The following is a 20,927-nucleotide window of genomic DNA, read 5'->3' on the forward strand; positions in this document are numbered from 1 at the left end:
GTGTAGGCGGGATTCGATCCCAAATTTCTACTAGAGAAGTAGGAGACCTTACCATCCAGCTAATTGGCACCATGTAAAAGAAGGCAATTTAGATGAAGATAATTTCAGTTATATGGTTAAAGGACAGAGGGTGGTAGACCGGCATTGAAGAAAAAGGAAAAAAAAGAAAAAAAAAATGAGGGTGGTAGATCCAATGCTATACACACATAGGGCTGTAAATAGTTCAGATTCTGTTTGGATCTAGCTGCATCGACATCTGATTATAAAATTTATAGATTTGTATCCACATCTAATTATCATGTCGGATTTCAGAGATTTAATTCACAACCATCTTATTATATGTAAAATGACAAGAAAAATAAAAAAAATATTATTTTAACTTATATATGCATAATAAAGATATATACATATAAAATATTAAATTTATCAAATATAAAATTTATATAATTATACAAAATTATAGTATATGCATACATAAAATAATATTTTTTATCAAGCTGGAATTTTGATCAAATTAGATAGATTAAATCTACATCCATCGAATTATTAATCAAATGCAAGTTTTATCATCCAAATCCGAAATGGAGTTTAATCCGATATCAAATTTTGGAAATCCATGGACAGCCCTAGACTAGACAGAGGGGTCAAATATTATTCTTTATCTAGATTAATGTCAAAGGCTGTTTTTGGCCTATTAAAGAATTAGTAAGAAAAGAGATTGTTGAAAAATCAGCGAACTTTCCTATGACTTTCCATTTCTCGCTTATTTTAGTATATTTGAATGAAAACGCCAGTTAAAAAAAAAAAAAGCCTAGGCTTATTTCATTCACCAATAGCTCGGTTTAAAAAATGGATCTCTGACAAGGCATCAGACAGAGAGGATAAGATGCTTTACGATTTTCATTCCACCTTGTAATTAACGATAACGAATCAACCCAATTGGCCGGTTCATGAACCATCTGGTTGACCCGCCCGGATTGGTTCACCAACATCCTACCAAGGTCGCATAGTTTATGTAGGTCTTCTTCTCTAAGTTGTCAATGGGTCGGGTCTGATTTGGGAGAGGGTGTATTAATCTCATTCTGATTATTAATTAGGACTACAAGAAAGACCCAAATTTGAACCAATAATTAACGGAAATAATGGGTCTGAATCAATAAGATCCGATACTGTTTATATGTACAATTTTATAAATCTCATTCCGATTATTAATTTAGTAAATTGTTTATATGTTTGATAAAATGTGTGCTTTTAATATCGTTTCACACATAAAAATATAACAAAAAATTCAAAAAAAAAGCAGATCTTTATATATTATTGACTATACAATCGCTTGGTGTCTGAATCGATTTGGAACAGTTGGTTCCAATAGAGACAAAATCATAAAACCGGCTTTGGTTTGGTTTGATTTTCTCACGTATACACGACCTATTGACAGATTTATATGTTTCCAATATTTCGAACATTAACCTGACTAAGAAACTTGAGTTTACTGTGCAAGGTGCCAATTGGCTTGTTGGTAATAAAGTCTCTTGTTGATTGTAACAGAGATTTAGGGCTGGATATACTGTGGAAGGTGCCAATTGGCTTGTTGGTAATAAGGTCTCTTGTTGGTTGTAACAGAGATTTAGGATCGTATCCAGACTTGCATCATGGTTGGGGGTAGGCTTGTTAATGATATCCGAAAATCTGAGATTTAATCTGATATTCGATCTGATTATCTCGAATTTAGATGATGTATTTATTTAATTGGATTGGATTTAGATTTAACACCATCCAATTCGATTAAAATCCGAATCCGATTATATTATAATATTTATTGTTTTTAATATATACATTTTATATAATTATATGTAATATTATAAAAAATATATATTGTATATGAATTTATATATAATAAATTCAGTAGGTTATATTTACATTAATTTGTTATATAAAAATTGTATTATATATCTGACTCTGTAAAGATTCAAATTCAAATCTGAGGTCTCAAATCCAATCTGATTTCGAATCAGATTTTAGGATTCAGATCGGATGGGATTTAGATCCGATTACAGCCATACTTGGGGGGTTTTATGGGTTTGGGGAATGGGGTATCCCATTTTGTAGCCCATGGAGAAAAATATAAAATTAGAAAAAAAAAAAGAAAAACTTGAATTCACTGTGAACCATAAGGCATGGTCTAGTGGTCCAGCCATCCGGTCCGGTCCCTTTCTTGTATTCCCTTGGACATTTCTATTCTTTTTCCTCTTCGTCGTGACTCGTGACTTGTGAGTCCCATGCTCCCTTTCGTCCCGCCCCAACATGTTACCTGCCTATTTATTATTTCGTAGGAAAAAGTTACCCAACTTGATGTTCTACGCTCACTTTCCTCTACGTCCACGTGATGAAAACGAGATGCGTCAGGCTGGCCGTTAAGATCATGTCGGGCTCAGGTTGGGCCCACTTATTCGTACACATTGTTAATTCTGGGAACCTATTAATTGCTTCATGATCACAAAACGATGGTCAGAGATTGCAGAAATAAAAAACTATCTTCTTCTCCACGCCGTACCGTATCATTATCTTTTACCGGACTATTGTGCCCTTCTCATCTCTCGTTTTTACCGAAAGAGTAAAAAACCGGTAAAGGTGACTGAATTAAATAAGGTTGGATTAAAAGGAAGCCATGGAGATCGGTTGGACAAGATGCTCTGTAAGCAGAAAAGCTTCTGCGCGGAACCCCAAAATTCTTTGAGAATGCGTCATCTTCTTAGTAAATTTAGGGTTTCCCTGTTCCCATGGACTCGACGAACTCGTTCAGGTATGGAGAGTCGTCTAATTCAATTTGTCATCACTCTGCATTCCTTGATCTGTTATGAATTTTCTTTTCTTTTGACTTGGAGATAAAAGAGTGAATTCTTACTGACTTTCCTACTAGATCGCAGTAATGTGATTTGATTTTTTGAAGAACACTAGGTGCCTGAACTTGAATTCTGCATGTACACAGATTTTTTTAGTGTGATTCTTGACAGTTGAGTTTAATTTTTGAGAAAACACTTAAGTATGAATCTGATGGAGAGATAAGAGATGTTTCATGCGTGCATGGTCATAAACAAAAGATAATTGCTTCATATTTTGTGGATATCAACAAATTCGAACTCGAATTCATTAACTTTTCACGGTTAGAGTGTGTTTCTTGATAATTCTATGCGAATTGTGGAGCAGTATTTGTGATCAGAACCGATATTGAAGCCTCTATGTGGTTAATATTATATATAGGTATGTCTGGGCTCGCGGGTTAATAATAGTGGGTTAGTAGGTGATTTTTATTTTTATTTTATTTTTTGATGGGCAGTTAGTTGGTGAAGTTTGCTGATGGATCTTGGGGTTGGAAACTTTGGTAAAAACTTGCGCAATATTAGTTTGGTTTCCTTTTCGTACGTGAGTTAGTTCCCGCTGTGTTTTTAGTAAATTATATTGAACTTTAGTTCCATATTTTAGTAATTGGTGCTCATTTACTTGGATCCCCTGGATTAGAAGAGTGCAAAAAAGACATCTCATCCAATCTGGAGGTTCAACCTTGAATTCTTTATCTCCCTTTACTATTCTAGCTCTATTAGCTAAGAAGAGTGCACATCTGGAGGTTCAACTCTGAAAATTCCTTATCTCCCTTTACAATTCTAGCTCTATTAGCTATTTCATGAGCTACTTGATTCTTCACTCTTGATACATATATTACTTAACAAAAAGCAAAAGACTGCACCAGATATCTGACTTCATCAAACAGACCCTGTTCATCCCGGTTTAACCTACTATTCATATTTGTGAAAGCATTTGCAATATGTTGGGTATCCATATAAACTCTAACTTTTCTGATCCCAAAGTCTAGAGCTCACTTTAACACATAGAGAATAGCCCATCATTCAGTATGATCAGCATTCTGAGCCTTGCAGTTTGTTCCTACTACTGCAACAAAGATAATTAGTAGTACATAACCAGCAGCTGCCTCATTGTTAACATTAACAAATGACCCATCAGTAAATATAGAGAAAAATAACATTTCCAAAGATATTTGGATGGGTTTCGTTTGTACTGATTTTATCTATCTGCACTGCCTTCTTGTAAGAATTGAAGACTCCATTGCTGCACTTGAGTTGGATCAGGTTTTACCCCTCTGAACTCTGAAGATGTAAGTTAAGCCTACAAAACTTCTGTAATGAAAGGGAGAGTTTTTTTTTTTTTTTTTTTGGGGGGGGGGCTGTGTTAACTATGAACTTTATTTCAGAGTAACTTCTCTAGTTGAGTTGATGCAAAAGTGTTCGACAGTTCCATCTATGTTAAATAAAACAGGGCAATTTCAAGTTCTTCCAAATTATAGAATTTACTTAGAGACATGATGTCAAACTGTCTATAGAACCAAAACCTGCTTGCATGTAGAATACTGGCCTGAAGTCCTGTTGCTTACAGATGCTCTGGGTGCCAAAAATGGCTACTAATTTATTTTCCCCGTTGCTTGCAGATGCTCTGGGTGCCACATGCAAAATCTGCTTGCATGTGGAATACTGGCCTGAACTCCTGTTGTTTACAGATTCTCTGGATGCCAAAGTGGCTATTAATTTATTTTCACTCAAGTGTCCCATTTTTGTGTATTAGAATAAACTTGAATCAACTGCAATGACCATTGAAGGGTGAAGACTACCTAGTGACCTTTTTTGTGTCTATACCATTAACACAGGACACTTCTGGTTAGGGGGCAGGGGGGAGAATTGTAGCCTACCAAGCTTATCTGTTGATCTCAAATAAAAAGGGGTAATTTTAAGGTTTGAACATGCTACAGAAAGGCTATGGATTGGGTGGTTAATTTCATAAGATCATATAAGTTCTATCCAAGAAAATTTTGATAGTAGGGCCGTCTGATTGAGGGTGGATAAGTTTGTGCCAACCCCTAGGCCTGTGCAATGAATAAAAATATGCATGTTTTTGATCCTCCTATTTTGACTTGTGAATTCCTCATCAAATTTATGCACTTATCACACAATTATTTAGAGTGGGATCTTCTTATAATCCTCACAATTCATTAACAGCTAAGAATTGCCAGGTTGATCCTCCATTGCATGCTTGTATAATCATTCTCTACCCCATATCAACAAGCGAAATTCACTCTTACATATTCTTCAGGTGCTTCTGCATTTGTTTTTATTTTGGTTTATATGACATTATCTGTGAACATTTTGAACCTGAAATTTCTACATTTTCTTTGGAAGGAAATTTCTACATAGTGTCTTAGTTTCTTGATGCTTCTAAATGTTACTACTATTGGAAAGAATTGGACTCAAAAGAGTAATCCTCTTCTTAGATTCCTCTCCTTTCGTGCAATCATTCAGATCTGGTAAATTCCCAACCAGTGGGAAACTGGTCCATATACTTGTTCTCTTAATTTCATATGGAACCCAAAGGCAAAAAAAGTTGAAGAAAAGTTCTAGGCAATATTTTCATCTTATCGATGGAAAATTCATCTTGTTGTAGCTTTTACCATACATGTTCTGTATATATTTTTTTAATATCAACAAAGCAAACCCTCTTCAATTAACAATCCACTAACTCTGATTTAATTAGATTGTCGCCCTTCTGGTGAACATTGATCATTTCCATTTGTATCCTGAAAATAATCTCTATCTAAATAAATTTGGAACTTGAATTTCTTGTCATGAATTTATTTCAGGTCCATTTCCTTTTGTTAGACGCTTCAAGTACAAGGATGTAAGGAGGGCGACTAATCGGTTTGGCAGAACCATTTCTACCCTTTCTCATGGTTCTGTGTATAAAGCCAAGTTTCAAGATGGTCTTGTAGCTATGGTAAAAGAAGTAAGAACTTTTCCTCAAGGAAAGGATGCCTTCTATAAGGAAGTGCAACTCTTGGGGCGCTTGCATCACCGCCACCTTGTTGGACTCAGAGGTTTTTCCACAGGACGTGAGAGGTCTTTGTCTAACTTTTTAAGCCTCTGTTTCAAGTGAATTTAGTATTCTTGTTCCTCTAAATAGAAAACGAGTTTCTCATGAGAAATTAGGTATCTGTCAGATGATGACTCGTATTAAAGTTCTCTTAAAAATTCATGTGATTTTGATGCTTACATTGTGTAATTCATATAGAACTTTAATAGTATCATGATAAAAGATAATAGCAATAACTGCTTGAAACCTCCCAAGTTTCCTGGCAGAGTTTCCCATGGATTGATTATATACATCTTTAAATGTTTGTTAAGTATATCCTCCTTAAAAACAATAATGCTGTTGATGTTGTCAAAGCCATTGACTTTTGTCTTTCTATACTTTTTTTTTTCAGGTTTCTTGTGTTTGAATACACTGAAAATGGAACCTTGAAGGAGCATCTTAATGGTATTTCAAAGAAAAAAAATTATGTTTCTTGGGACTTGATATTTTGTTTAAAAAAAATTGACAAGAGTTGCTGTTTGCAGACCCCCTTAAGACCCCCTTGAATTGGCGGACAAGGCTGGAAATTGCCATTGGTGTAGCAGCTGCATTGGTTAGTGGCTTAGTCCCATCTTAAATTTAAAGAAAAATTTATACTTGCAGATCACATGTATTTTTTGTCTTCCTACCTATACATCTGCATACACACAGACGTACATATGTGCACAATCAGTTATTTATGGTTCAGGTTTCATTCATTATCCAAATAGATGATGAACTTGTGGATAGTCCTTGTTTTAATTTGTATGGAAGTAACCCTATCAGCTATTGCAATCTGATCCTTCCCATTGTCATTATTTCTTAAAAAGAGGACATGGGTTTAAGTAGTAAGAAATAATTTAAGTGCTCATAATTTAACAATGGATATGGAACTAAACAGAACGGAATGGCAAAACAGGATTCATGTAGCCAAACCCATATAGTTGGGATAAGGCTTAGATGATGATGGTGGTGGTTATCATTGTTTCTACTTATTATTGTTGTTATCATAAATGCTTTTCTGTGGTTTTGATCTTAGTTTGATATCCATTCTAGGCAAAGCCTTTCACATAGGCCTTATTTTTGTTCAATCATCTATTGCCTCATCTGAAATTTTGCAATCTCATTTCGACTCTTTTTTCTTGTTCCTTTTATATAACATTCAGGATAAATAGTGCAGCTGAGAAACTAAGAAAGTTCCTGTATAATGTAGTATAATACATATTTTTCTTTCCATTTAAGTGGGAAACTGTGTACCCCATACTTGATACTTTAGATGCTAATTTGATCATGGGATTCATTCTACATGAATACATTTACAGAATTTTGATTGGATAATGTGAAAGCTAACCACATATGTACATAGTAGCAAATTTTGTTGTATGAAACTTTCTGAACACTAGAAGTTTTATGGACTTTGGCTTAAGTACTATAAGGAGATTCCAATATTAGCGAGAATATAAAGGGATGAAAAATTAAGACGTGTTATTGGTACATCCAATGGATAGCATACACATCAATGGAAATGGATAGAATATTAGAATATGTATCCGTTGCAAGTTTTTGCAAATGAAGACCCAAATCCACGTTTCACATATCAGTCTCATGTCTATAACTGAGCACATGTATCTTAGGTATGAAATATATACATTTTTGACAGATAAATAAGACTAGGATGGATAAATCTAATAATTTTTGTACATGAATCCTTCAAGCCAAGCTATAATCCAACCTGTTCTTACTACTAGTTACTCAATCATAGCCTAATTGAATCAAGAAATCAAGTTGGTCGGGTTGGGACATCACTAGCCAAATTCGCATACAGATAACATGCAGATAATACATGGACAGAAACTTTTTAACCAGCCCACAAAAGCCTTTGCTCCCTTACTCCCTCCTCTTACAATACTAAGTACATGCATATACAAAAAAATGGATTTGAGTTGGCTCAGGTTTCAACCAAAATCCTAATAAAATTTGTAACCCAACCCAACCCTTTTTTCCTGTTAGGTTCAGGTTGCCTCTGGAGATATGGTTAAAATTTCCACAAACAAATACACATTATAGAATAAGTTTTCTAGTATGAATCCTGGGATCTAAATAAGCCACAAATATTTTCACATGATAATATGGTTGAGAGCCCAAACGTATCCTGAGTGTTCCCCTTGTCTTCCTCTATTCATGGTACAAGTTTCAGCTTTAAATTCCCTTGTTATGTGTCCCTCCTTTGTGGGCATTTTCTAAAGTCAAGATATTGAAATTCTGGATGGCACACTTGGGGACATCCCAAGAAAAGGTGGGGTATAGGATGATGTATCCACATTATTAGATAAATGAAAACTTTGTATGCTAGAATTGCATTTCATGTGTTTGATAGAGTTGTTTGCTTGAATTTGGATAACAAATGGACGGGCCACCTATTGAGCCAAACTGCATTTATCAGGAATTCTGGTTTGTCCATAATTGGCCTGGGAAACATGCTCCGGAATTTCATTTAACGTGTAAACGAATGCCATTTTTTTTTTCAGAATTTTTAGTATAATTATATTACGCTTAGACACAATCTAACACAGGCCTCTTGACTGGGTAATCTATAGAATTTGCAACTCCTACTTTCTGCACTTTTAAAATGCATCTTATGTAGTATGTAAACTTGTTATCTATAAGCATATAAAAGTTTCCTTTATGAGCCTGCTTGGATACTCTGTAATTATGATCTTATCTAAGTTCTTGTTAAATGCACTGTGCAGGAATATTTGTATTTCTTCTGTGACCCACCTGTATATCATGTGTCCATCAATTCAAGTAATATTTTGCTGGATGATAATTTTGTTGCCAAGGTAAAGATTCTTAGTACATGCCCCCTGTTTACTCTATTTCATCATCTTTTTCTTTTTCACTGTAAAAAGTTTATTTGATGTCTCATATGCTATCATAAATCATCAGAGTTCAAACAATGACATTTCCTCTCCTTATTTCAGCTTTTTGATATTGGCCGTCTTGGTTCTCATGAAAGCCAGATTGCGAAACCACATGCTTCGTGTTCAAGAGGTAAACTTGTTCTGTGACACTTTTAGCCAATTCTTTTGTTATTATGTATATGTTTATTCATTTATGTTTTTATTCTCTTCCACTGATTTGCAGGATGCATGGACCAAGAGTGGAAAAATGTTGTTTTCCAGCTTGGTGTGCTGATTCTTGAGCTGATAACTGGTCAATCATCAGAAAAGGAAGGTACCAACTTAGTCCAGTGGATCCAAGGATCTAACTTTGCAAGTTCTATGCATATGATGGTGGATCCTGATCTAGGAAATAATTATGATTCTAGGGAGCTTAAAACTCTTTTAAATGTAGCAAGATTGTGTACCAAAACTGGAGATAAGCCAAAAATAACTGTTCCACAGATACTTTGGTATCTCCAAAGGAGGATAGAACCCTCTATTAAACTTGCTTAGCATGATTTATTTACCGAAAAATAGTTTCACTTGTTTGTTGGTGATGGAAATGTTCAAATTATTGGGGAGTGAAGGTGACAGAAAGAAACTACATTTTAGGGCTCCCTCACTTGAAATATGCCCTGGATGAATCCGAGATTTTTGCTCCTTACTGGCAACTGTCCTTGTGGACTTGTGGAACTTGGGGGGATCCCTTATGAATTAACACTTCAAAAAGCTTCTTATTGTTTTACTTGTTTAATCCAATTCTCCTAGTACAGATTAGATGGATAACATTCTGATGCTGGAAAGGAGGAGATTTGTTACACTTGATGCACATTTGACAGTTTATCTACTCAAAAGTTCTAACTTGATGGATGAGGAATCCTATTAATCAGTTGGCTAGAAGAGGAAACTGGAAAGAATTATAATCCTGTAGTTTATCTCCCTTATTACAAGATTTTGGAGGAAAATCCTTCATTTTGAGTCAGAAATCATGTTAAGAATTCTTGTACTTGGGTACCACATCACAAGATTGCCAGTTCTCCAGAAAGAACCCAGAGAGTCCAGGGTTTCGTGAAAAATAACTATTTTGGCTCTATCGCATTCCAACTGAGAGATGAGAAATTGATCCTGCATGTGTTTCTCAAGTAAGCATATTTGTAGCTTAAGCTCCACTTCTGTAAAAATTCAAAGTTCCATTCAGCAGCCATCAACAAAGGATTTGGGAAAGAGACAGTTGAGCATGATTCATGGTGCAATTCTCCTCCATCACCCCCCTCCTGCTCTCCTCCTCAATTCACAAATGAGGAGTGATCTGGTGCAAGTTGAAGGTTCTTAAAAGACAAGGGAATACCAAAGATGAAGTAACAAGAAATGATACAAAGATTTGTGACTTAACATAGGATCTGACCCCGTACAAAGTGGAATGTAGAGCAAGATTCATGTAACCAACACCATGGTCGGCATGCAACTTATTCTGTAATCTATTTTTTTTTTCCTTTTACTGTCTCTGCACACTTGAACTTAAATCTTATGGTTTAATCGCGAGGCTTGTACTTCACTTTATTTGTCCTCATATGATTAAGAAAGAACTTTTCTCAGTTTCAAGAATAACTGCTTTTGCAGGACTTACTGCAACAAATAAATACATGTATCTCGCCATACTTGTACCTGTGAAGAAGGTCTGGTTACAATTTGTGTTTTTCAACTACACCATTAACGAACATTATATGCAGTTGAGTTAATCAAATGTATTGCAAGCATCAGGAGCAGAACTCTAGGCCGGTAAGTCTGAGAGCCCTAGAGGCCTCTACTGCATCACCTTGGCTCCTAGTATTTTTGAGTCTGATCTCTGATGAAGTCCTTGGAGGCCTGATATCATAAAAATGGTGCCCAATTTTAACCAAAAGCTTTAGAAACACAATTGTAGCTGTATTAAACCATATGTTTTTTCAAGAAAATCACCTCTTCCTGAACCTGAAATTGGAAATTGGACCATTCAAATCTCTGGTGTTGTAAAAGCGAAATGACAAAGCAGCCCCTAGTTATCAGCAAATAGTTTGAATATGGGAAAAATTAAAACTCTCTTCATTAAAACGAGGATGATTAGTTTCATGTTTGAGCCTCTTGGCAAGAGTTTAAAGCATAATTTCTCGAAGATAGCTCCTCTATTCCACTTTTATATTTAAAAGAACACCTAAGTCTAAGAATCCACAAATTCATAATTCCTCTTAGCGCGTGACTATTTTGGTTACAGATTTGGGTCGACTATCAGCCTCATTTTCAAAACACTGATCGAGCAACCTCTTCAAGTGAAACTGGTAGAAGTTTCTGGACCTGGGTTTGGTCCCATCTTCAATTTGTACCAACCACTAATAATTCCATTTCAAAAGAAGGGAAAATGTATGTTTCTGAGAATAATTTCGTTTCAAAATGGACATGGTAAAGCATGAATGAACCATGAATTAGCAATTTGGCCCATTATGGTTCTCCCCAGTAAGAGATTCATTATATTCGGATTCTCTTGCCTGTAGATTTTCAACCCTTTCCAGCTGGAACTATATTTTATGGCTTCCAGTTGTTGCATATGACAATCATGTCCACGAACTTTGGTTATAGGGTAGCCCATATATACTACTTAAGTCATGAAAGCTTGGAGCAGCAGTATATGGAGCTGTCTTAATGTGTACTGGACCCACTTAGCCCTTTGATAATTATTGAGCTTTTAAATTTTAATATGGGATCCAACCTGTTAGCGGTTTCTGGGTCTAGATTTTCAGTTTGGTTGGACTTCATCAATCTTAAAAGATTTCTTTTTCCACCATTAGTCCAGTGAGACTTGAGATGATGCTGCAACTTTGACCTTTTCTCTCCATTGAAGCTTCTACGATTTGGGGGACATCTGGTTTGGCCAATATATTGCTACAGAACACCCCTCAGCCCCTTTCTTGGATCATCTTCCTGAGTTCATGGATTGATAGATCTTCTTTCTATCTTATTCCTTGGGAAATCTTTCTTGAATGGAAACATGGGTAGATGAATATATATCTAATTTCTATCCTCTTTCATTTCTTTCATCACAACATATGGTCAATCTCTACGAAGTGCTCTAGCTGCTTCAGAACCTCATCATATTCTTAAATGAAATGCACCAATTCCTATTGATTGTATTTGATAGTAAAACAGATGCAAAACTTACATGAATGTAAGGGAAAAAAAAAGAGAAAAAGAAAACGAAAAGAAAAAAGAATTGTTAATCGGATCTCTACCAGAAGGTTATAGCCCCAGGAATTGGTAGAGATTAATTGCAAAGAGTGTACAGATGATAGCAAGCAAACCTTGGGTTTGAAGTTTGAACCTGTATATGTATGTATACCTATATTGATTTTATTCAACGCCGGCTGCCGGCCAACGGGACAACCTCGGCAAGAGGAGTCGAGAGGGGAGTTGGGATCGGTGATGTACGACAGACAGGACAGGTGGGGTGCAGCCGTAACCATGGGTCGACGCACTTGAGATGAAAGAGGTGGCTGCAGCCGGGAAGAAGCCGGAGCACGTCGGTGTTCTTGTAATCTGCTAAGCAGATGGAGCAGCAGGAGGCCGTGGTATCCTTGTTGCGAAGCTTGGCTTGGGAGTAGAGGAGCTTGGGGTAGCTGAGGAGGGTGGCCTCGTCGACGCCTTCTTCGATGGTGATGATCGTGTGTTGGTTGGAGGGTTGAGCGGAGCTCTGTTGGGGCTGGTCGGAGGGCATCTGATTGCGGGTGCAGAAGTAGGAAGCAAGAGTGATGGTGGTGATGAGGAGGAGGATGCCGACGGAGACTCCAATTCCATAGCCGAACCCACCAATGTTCTTGCTGTCTAGCAGCCCACTACTAGGAGGTTCTACGGTGCTGTTGTTCATCTCCAGATGGTGATGGGATTGAACTGAAGGGGTCACTGCAGAAGTTCTCAACTGTGAGAGAGGGATCAGATTAAAAGCATTTTGGTCAGCCATGGCTAAGTTGAGGGGCGGTGTTTATTTGGATAGTCAAAGCTTTGGAATGTCAACGGTAACATGGCTTTGCCGCCTTGAGAGAGAGAGAGAGATGCATTTGAGGTGAAGGAAAGAGAAGGTAGACGGAGGTCACCTTTTTATTAATAAATCTATGGAGCCTGGAGGTGGAGGTGGAGGGTTTAGAAGTCAACGTCTCTCTCTCTCTTTCTCTCTCTCGAGTGTTTCATTAGACGAGTAACGTTCATCTTTGAATAAGAATCGAGGAAAGAAGGTCACCTTGATGCTTAGATATTAATTAATTTAAAACTTGAGTTGGAGGAGGGAGGTTTATATGACTTGGCTACAGAAGAAACCATTTAAATAGACAGCTAGATAGAGATGTAGATGTAGTTACAGACCTGCTATGCAGCCCCTAGATTTATAAAGTTGTATTATATCTTAATCACCCATCACCACAGAAAGGGATCTAGAGAGAGAAAGATCATAAAAGGGGACACTGGCTGCTTGAGAGAGAGATATGGATCGGGTCTGACCTGATGGACCCGAATTGATAAAACCAATTGGGCTGGTTCCTGTTCTGGTTCCAGAATCTGTATCAATAGATTAGTATTGTCCTCAAATTCAAAACGATACATATATATAGACCCTATAGAGCCTAATTCATTTTCAGGACCTTTGATATTTCTTGTTAGTTTAGCATCAATTTTAACATATTTTGACCTAAATCCGATCCAATTACAGCCCGAGAAAGAGAAGGGGGGGGGGGGGGGGGGGGGGAGGGGAGGTGTATCTAAAATAGGCAGCAACTAGCAAGCCTCATCAACCGAGGGCTAACTTGTTGGTGTATTAACTGGTTTGTTCCGGCATTGATGAGGAATCTAATTTCCAATAAATATTTTGGGGAAAAAGGATTGGGGAAGTTATTAATGGTGCATGGCACTGAATTAAAAAAAGGGGGGGGGGGGGTTTATAATTCACTCCACCTCAGAAATCTGGTCCTATCATATAAGTCAGATGAATCCTGCCCGTGGATTGATGCCAAATTTACGGGCAGGATGTGATTTATAAGGGATTACTAATAGATTAGAAGGAGGCTGCAATTTCAGATTTCTGACATGGATTACAGTCCACTTATCCCTAAAAAAACTAGCAAGCCTCATTGCTGACGATGGGTTTTCTCCTATACAGACCAGGTGGTGGAAATATACATAGAGTTGGACTAGAGATTAGGTAACGACACTTGTTAAGATCACAAGGAAAGGATATATTATATACATTATAAGCAAAAATAAAAAAAAAGGAAAACCAATTCAACATTTGAGCCTGTAGTTTAGGACCCTTGGGTAAAGCTTCATCCAAGGACTCCAATATGCTCTCTCTGTCATCATCAGTGTGAATGAGTTGGGTGGCTGTGAGGGCCCCCTTTTCTGACAGCTACCTCCTACCTGATTAATTTATCCTATTGGGCTGGGCCGGAAGTTGATCCAGCTCATGATTAGAACTTTGGGACGATCCAGTTTGACATGTGGAATCTTTCATGTATTTATTCATCATCATTGATCATTCCCTTCATTTTGCTCATGCTAGGCTGGCCAAGACAGCGGTATATGTTCTTAATTTCTTATACATGTACAACGATGACCCATCTGGAGCTCTCATGTTGAGTAATCAAGCCATGTCAGCCCTAATGCAAGTTGGATACTCCATTTGAAGAATTTATATTGTGTTGGGCTGAGTTTTTAAGCCATGTCAATTCAAGTTTTGAGAAATTCTCAACTCAAGCCTACCTAAGTTGCACCCTTATCCAAGTCCTAGTTATATATATGTGATCTGGGGAGGGGTAGATTGGGTATGTGTTTGGTATAGCTTCCGTTTATTAAATAAACGTTTGTATTTGATTTGTGTTTAAAACCAAGAAAAGTACTTGATAAACCGTTTGTGGACAACTAGCATCATTAGGCACCACATCAGCGAAACAGTGAATAAACGCTTAACCATTGGGGGAAGAATTAAAATGAAGCTTCCCCCAATAATTGATGCACACATAAATCAAAACCCATTTTTGTAAATATCAATGCACACAGATGAATATGATGAAAAAAAATATCGATTTGACAATGACATAATGATGTTTTGATAAACGCCTATCACGAAATACTCACAGAACAAAACACACACCAAATATAAACCTAACTGTTGGCATTTTTTTCCACACAAGTGACTGTTCTCAAACTTAGAACCTACCTTCATGTCAGCTTGAGATTTTATCATTACACTAAGCAATGGTTGATTGGCACGGTGATTTTAAAAGCCAATAAATTAGAAAATACACATTAATTTGTTCATACCGAATATATGATTATTATGCTCAGGGGTAATTTCACAAAATTTCAGTTTCGGACACAACCACCAGAATTAAATATGAAAAAATATCAAGTGGATTTATTTCTGCCACTTATTTTGCCCAAAATTTGGATATAATATTAACTTACTAAAGAATCAATCATATAAATATAAATATAGAAAGACTATAAAAATAATTAAAATTTATAAAAAATTGTCCAAAATCTGTAATTTGGAATTTTTTTCTCCACCCAGATGACCAAATTTCCAAAATTTAAAACCTTGTCTCCATCCAGCTGACTCATGCTCAATATATATATATATATATGGAGTTAGTGTGAAAATAGATGAGGCTGACAAGTGACAAGACTAGAAGGGGTGCTCATGAGTCATGACCGTAGGAAGCTAACAAAAACACGACATATTTAGGTAGGTAAAGTATAGAACAATTCAAACTTGTCATCTAAACATAATCAGCTTACCCTCCTTCCACCAGACAGGTGGGCCTGTTCATTAATAAAGATCATTCAATCAGCTTATTGACGAAAAAGAAATTGAGATTGATGGTGGCCTAAGAAAGAGTAGGAGAACTAGAGCTCTTCTTGATGTAGCTCTTGTTGGTTGTTTCTTGTTGTGATTTTATGATTGTTTATTTCTGTCAATGACTATGTGGAAGAGTTATATACATACATATATATATATATATATATATATATATATATATATATAATAAATACATTTCTATTTTAATATAGAAAAATCTGCTAATGCTTTAATTTCTCTTTTTTTCGTTTCGAAAAGTGATATTTAATGTAATGATTGGCTTTATTTTATTTTAATTTAGGCTCCATTTGGATATGCAAAGAACAAAAATGAGCCAAAAAGTGTTTTGAAAACATTCAATAAAAAAAAATCATGGCAATTTATGGTCAAACTATTTTTTGGGTATTTAGGCCAAACTTTAGAAGCACAAATCCTAAAGCTTATCCAAACACAACCGTTAGTTTTTGAATGAGGATTTCATGATGGGTTAAAAGAAAAGGACTATAATGGCCACCCTCTTTTTACTTGAATAGCACGGTTGCAGATGGATTGGACCCAATCAGATGTATCTAGATCTTAATTTGATTTATAAATACCCAAATTTGAATCAAAACGTTACTTTTTTTTTTTGGATTAATTCGACTTGGATTGGGTTTGGATGTTGAATATCATTAATAAATAAAATGGATAATTACTTATATATATATATCATCAGGTCTCATAAAACATTCTCAGATCTATCCACAAGAACCCTACCCATATATTACTACAGCGGCACATTGAAAATATCTCCATTTACATGTTACGAGATGTTCCCAATGTACACCTGTAGTGTGCCTTGTGGGTAGGAGGTCTAGGGTGAATCCGTATTCAACTCAACCAAGCATAAATGGATTGCAATTACAAATGGAATAAATTTGGATTATATTATTAAATTAAAAGTTGGACAAATTGATATCGTTTGTATCCTTAACCTTGTGTTCACAATATTGACAATTTCTATCTTTTGCAGAATAGCTATGCTATCACATAACCATGGAGAGAAGAGTTCATAATTTCAGAGAAATAGGCTTTGATTCAAAATAAAAATGCATCTATCATATCTTTTAATCACAAATTAAATCTAATTTTGGCTCTTGTTTGATAAGATTCTACATTTTAGCTTTTGGATTGTGGGAAATAAAAATGAGTGAAAAAGTGTTTTGAGCAATTGGTAAGAGATGATTTTAAAAATATAATAATCTAAAGCCAAAACACTTAAGCCTAAAATTGGGGCTTTGAAGGCACAAATCCTGCTTATCCAAACAAAATCTTAAGGTCCGTTTGATTTACAGTTGGAATCGGAATCGGAATATTTCAGAATCCAAATCGGAATGACCTATTTCCATAGTCTGTTTGATTCAGACAGGAATGCAAATGGGAATTGGAATAAGCAGGAATGAGATTTCATTCACAAGAGAAGGGTACAAAATGGCCATTTCCTCAAATAGGAAAATATCATTCCAGCAGGAATGAGAATGGAATTCTAATTATGTCAAACTAAATAGTTGAAACCAGAATAGCCTATTCCAATACCGATTCCAGACCCCTATTCCTGTAAACCAAAGCAGCCTTAATTTTTAAACTCAAATAAAAACCTAATTGAAAGGCTTCTAATACATATGGAGTGGATGATAGATCCCAAACAAGAAGTGCTCTGTACCAAAGATGGTATGGGGTCATAGCTATTTTCTGTACCAAAGATGGTATGTGCTGACCTAATGAAACCTAGACAGGGACAAACCTGCGTTTGGGTTAGGTTTGCCAATGGGTCAGATATGGACCAGGTCAAGGCAGAGCAGTCCCCCACCTAACAAGAAAACACTTAGACCCTATAATAGGGTTTGTAAGACCCAGAACTGACCCCAAATATGCTTGAGCTTGGCAAACCTTTTTTAACTTATTGTTTTGACAATAAATTAACCTGCTATTTTTTTTTTGTTCTCTCTTCTCCAAACATCTTATATATCCCCACAAAAATAATAATTTTATACATCTTCTAAGAAATTGTTGCAAATAAACTATTGGAAATACGTATAGAATGTTTGGAATATCTTTTTTTCTATGTTGTATGTATAATCAGGTCCAAACAATTAAGCTCAGTTTGGAATTTTCAAAGTACAAATACAAATACAAATATGTAAAGTACAAAACCTTATCTTTTGTATTATTACGCATATACATTTATATTATACATATTTGTATACTCCTTCCAAACCGAGCCTTAAGACCAATCCTGGCCCTATTATGATTGGATTGAAAGCATGGTTTTTAAAACTGACTCGGTGACTGAGCCGGTTAGGGGTCCGGTTATCAGGTTGAACGGTCCGACCCGAACGATCGGCTCATTCTGACAAAAAAAATAAAAAAAATTGAAAAACAGTCAAAACCATTCGAATGATTAACCAGCCAATTCAGCGATTTTCTGACCAAAATCACCGATTTTAAGAAAAAACGGAACCAATCAAGTAACTGGTTCCCGGTTTTTCCGATCCAACCATCTGGCCCGGTCCGGTTTTAAAAACCATGATTGAAAGGACTAAAACTTCAGATCCATAATAAAGAATATTAATAATAGGGACCCAAACATGGGCTTTCAAAAAAACCTTATAACCAATCAACCGATAACACGAACGTGGAAACCAATCAGGTGGTTTTCTGGCTTCAGTCAATATTTATAAAGGGTTTTTGGCATCATAATTTATCCATATATATGTGCGTGTACAAATTTCGTATATACTGATCACAGGTGTTTTAATGGGCCGGGAAGCCTGGCCCATATCAGCCAATGATCACCTCTAGTCTCTAGCTTTGTATAATAGAGGAGTAGGGATTTTCTGCATTTGTTTGTGCTGAAATTGTTTTGCACTTGTATTTAGTCAATGACAGATGTCCCATTAACGTAACATGGGGTTGAGAGAAGAACACTAACATCCTATTGGTTGAGCTTTGCATTAATTGGTCTTGAACATGAAACAATTCCCTCTATTGGGCCAACCCATCAAACTTACTACCACACAAGGGTCCTACTCGAAAAAGGGCCCATTTGGGAGTATTGGAACTTTGGTAGAGTTGCTTTCATTGAGCAAACCAGTAAAAGCCAGTTTTAGGACTGAAACTTTGATTAAGCTGCTTTGAAGAAGCTATTAAAGGAATCTTCTCTGGAAAGTCATTTTTTTTTTATTGAATCACAGAATATTTGGGCTTTCTAGGATTTTTCACCAAACATTACTTATAGGCTGCCCAGGTGAAGCCCATCTCACAAAACCACTTGAAAGCCCTCACAAATCGGCACTAAAAGAAGCTTAATGGGAAATCCATTTTTGGCTAAAATACAACTAATTTCTCATAGTCTGTTCAGATGGGGCCTACTCTACAAAGCGAAAAGCGGCCACTGAAAAGCCGTCCCAAACGGGAATAGAGTTGCTGGCTTTGAGGGATAATTGAACCGCTTATGAAGATGTCACCATTAATTCCAAACTTCTCATTGTTTCGTTAACACCACAGAAACGTAAAAGATCAAACCAGTAAAGGAAACCCAACCGAAAGCAAAACGCATGGAACGAACACTAAGTTCCTCATTCTCATCGGTGACGAAGACGAAGGAATTCCCGGCGAATGGTCAACAACAAGCGACGGTGGCGACGAATGGCCAGCACAGGACAGTGTTTGAGGTGCACATGGATAAGGCCTAGGTAGCAAAGTGGGGCTCAACGAAGGCTGGGGCTGTGGGGGCTGCAGAGGCGGCGACGACGGTGGGAGTGGAGGCGGGACTGAAGAGTGATGGTGGACGGTGACGGAGACCTTTTGTCCGAGAAGACAGTAGTTTGCAAAGCTGCAGATGAAGTAGTAGACGCGTTGTTCGATCAAGGGAATGGCTGCAGGGTCAACCCAGAAAGCTCGAAATGGATTCTCAGCGCTGCAATTCTCGTATTCTCTTCTTGATATTTGCATCAAGTTGTGGAGCTCCGATTGGAATTCGAAAACTAAATTAAAGTAAAAGAGAAATGGATTAGAAGGAATTGAAAGAGTAGTTGCTTAAATCTAATGAGGGTGGGGGATGAGGTTGAGATAGATATGTTAAGTACCTAGAACGTCGCCAATCTGGAAGAACAGATGATCGGACCAGTCGTTGTAAAACTCTTTGTTGGGTGGGATAGTCCATGGAGAGTCCCCTACCATGTATTGCAACCCATGGGAGCTCCTCGACCATGCAATCACGATTACAGACATTATGCAAATCTGTGAACCCATCTGAGAGAGAGAGAGAGAGAGAGAGAGAGAGAGAGAGAGTGTAGCTTAATAGTCTTAATTGTTTTGCATGGATATATGGTCTTTGTAAAGCAAAAGTGACGAAACAAAAGCTTATGGCATTTCTAATTAATAAATTTAAATTTAATAGTAATAATTTAATAATTTTTTATAAATAATTTAATTTTGTTCATTAGGAAATATAAGACAAATAGGGAAGAAAATAAGTATCCAATAATTAGGTGGAAAAATCTAAAAGATAGCTCAATTTAGAAAAAAAGTTGATAATAGAAGGGAATTAGAATTTTGATGAAAAGATTAATAATATTTGGCTTGATATGACAAACAACATACAGAATATAATTAATCTGATTAAAATGAGCATGTTACAAAGAATGACAAAATATAAAACCATAAGAAATGAAGTTAAAAAACAAAGTGAATGAAACTAAATGTAGGGCTCATTATGAGTTTTAGCTTCATCATAAATTAGGCATTAGAGAGAGATGTATAAATTAAATTAACAAAGTTGAGAGAAAGGAAAGATAGAGATTTAATCCAAGTTAGGTGCACTAAAGATGAAAATCAAAGAGCCTTGATAAAATATAAGAAAATCAAACAAAGATGGAAAAACTATTTTGAAAAATTATTAAATGAATAACAATAAGAGGGTGTTAATGGAGAAACCGGAAGTCTTAGTAGTCTTAAAAATAATACATAATTTCATAGAGTTAAACCTACTAAGATAAAAAAAAGCACTAATATAAGATGAAAAAAGGGAAAGGCTTTTGGAGATGATGGGATTCCAATAGAAGTGTGGAAAGGTATGGGAGATGTAGGCTTGTTTATGGCCAACTATACTATTCAAT

General features: G+C 36.3%; 1 protein-coding gene and 1 pseudogene across 2 annotated transcripts; one reads left to right on the forward strand and one right to left on the reverse strand.

Moving 5' to 3' along the window:
• The first annotated feature begins 2,516 nt into the window (after nucleotides 1-2,516).
• On the forward strand, nucleotides 2,517-10,493 carry LOC104590736 (Protein kinase superfamily protein). Of its 2 annotated transcripts, XM_088890165.1 has the most exons (8): nucleotides 2,675-2,803; nucleotides 5,081-5,160; nucleotides 5,705-5,960; nucleotides 6,326-6,378; nucleotides 6,459-6,526; nucleotides 8,703-8,792; nucleotides 8,934-9,003; nucleotides 9,097-10,493. In XM_088890165.1, exons 3-8 carry the CDS (start codon nucleotides 5,836-5,838, stop codon nucleotides 9,405-9,407), a joined length of 717 nt encoding a protein of 238 aa, XP_088746291.1. In that variant the 5' UTR covers nucleotides 2,675-2,803; nucleotides 5,081-5,160; nucleotides 5,705-5,835; the 3' UTR covers nucleotides 9,408-10,493. The 2 variants fall into 2 exon arrangements, with proteins under 2 accessions (XP_010247785.1, XP_088746291.1); XM_010249483.3 differs by lacking the exon at nucleotides 5,081-5,160 and having other exon boundaries at nucleotides 2,517-2,803.
• Nucleotides 10,494-12,139: 1,646 nt separating this feature from the next.
• LOC104590744 (RING-H2 finger protein ATL70 pseudogene) lies at nucleotides 12,140-13,015 on the reverse strand (annotated as a pseudogene).
• Nucleotides 13,016-20,927: the final 7,912 nt, after the last annotated feature.

This window comes from Nelumbo nucifera, chromosome 6 (genome assembly GCF_055504915.1).
Source record: "Nelumbo nucifera cultivar China Antique chromosome 6, China Antique-T2T, whole genome shotgun sequence".
In the NCBI taxonomy this organism is placed as follows: domain Eukaryota; kingdom Viridiplantae; phylum Streptophyta; class Magnoliopsida; order Proteales; family Nelumbonaceae; genus Nelumbo; species Nelumbo nucifera.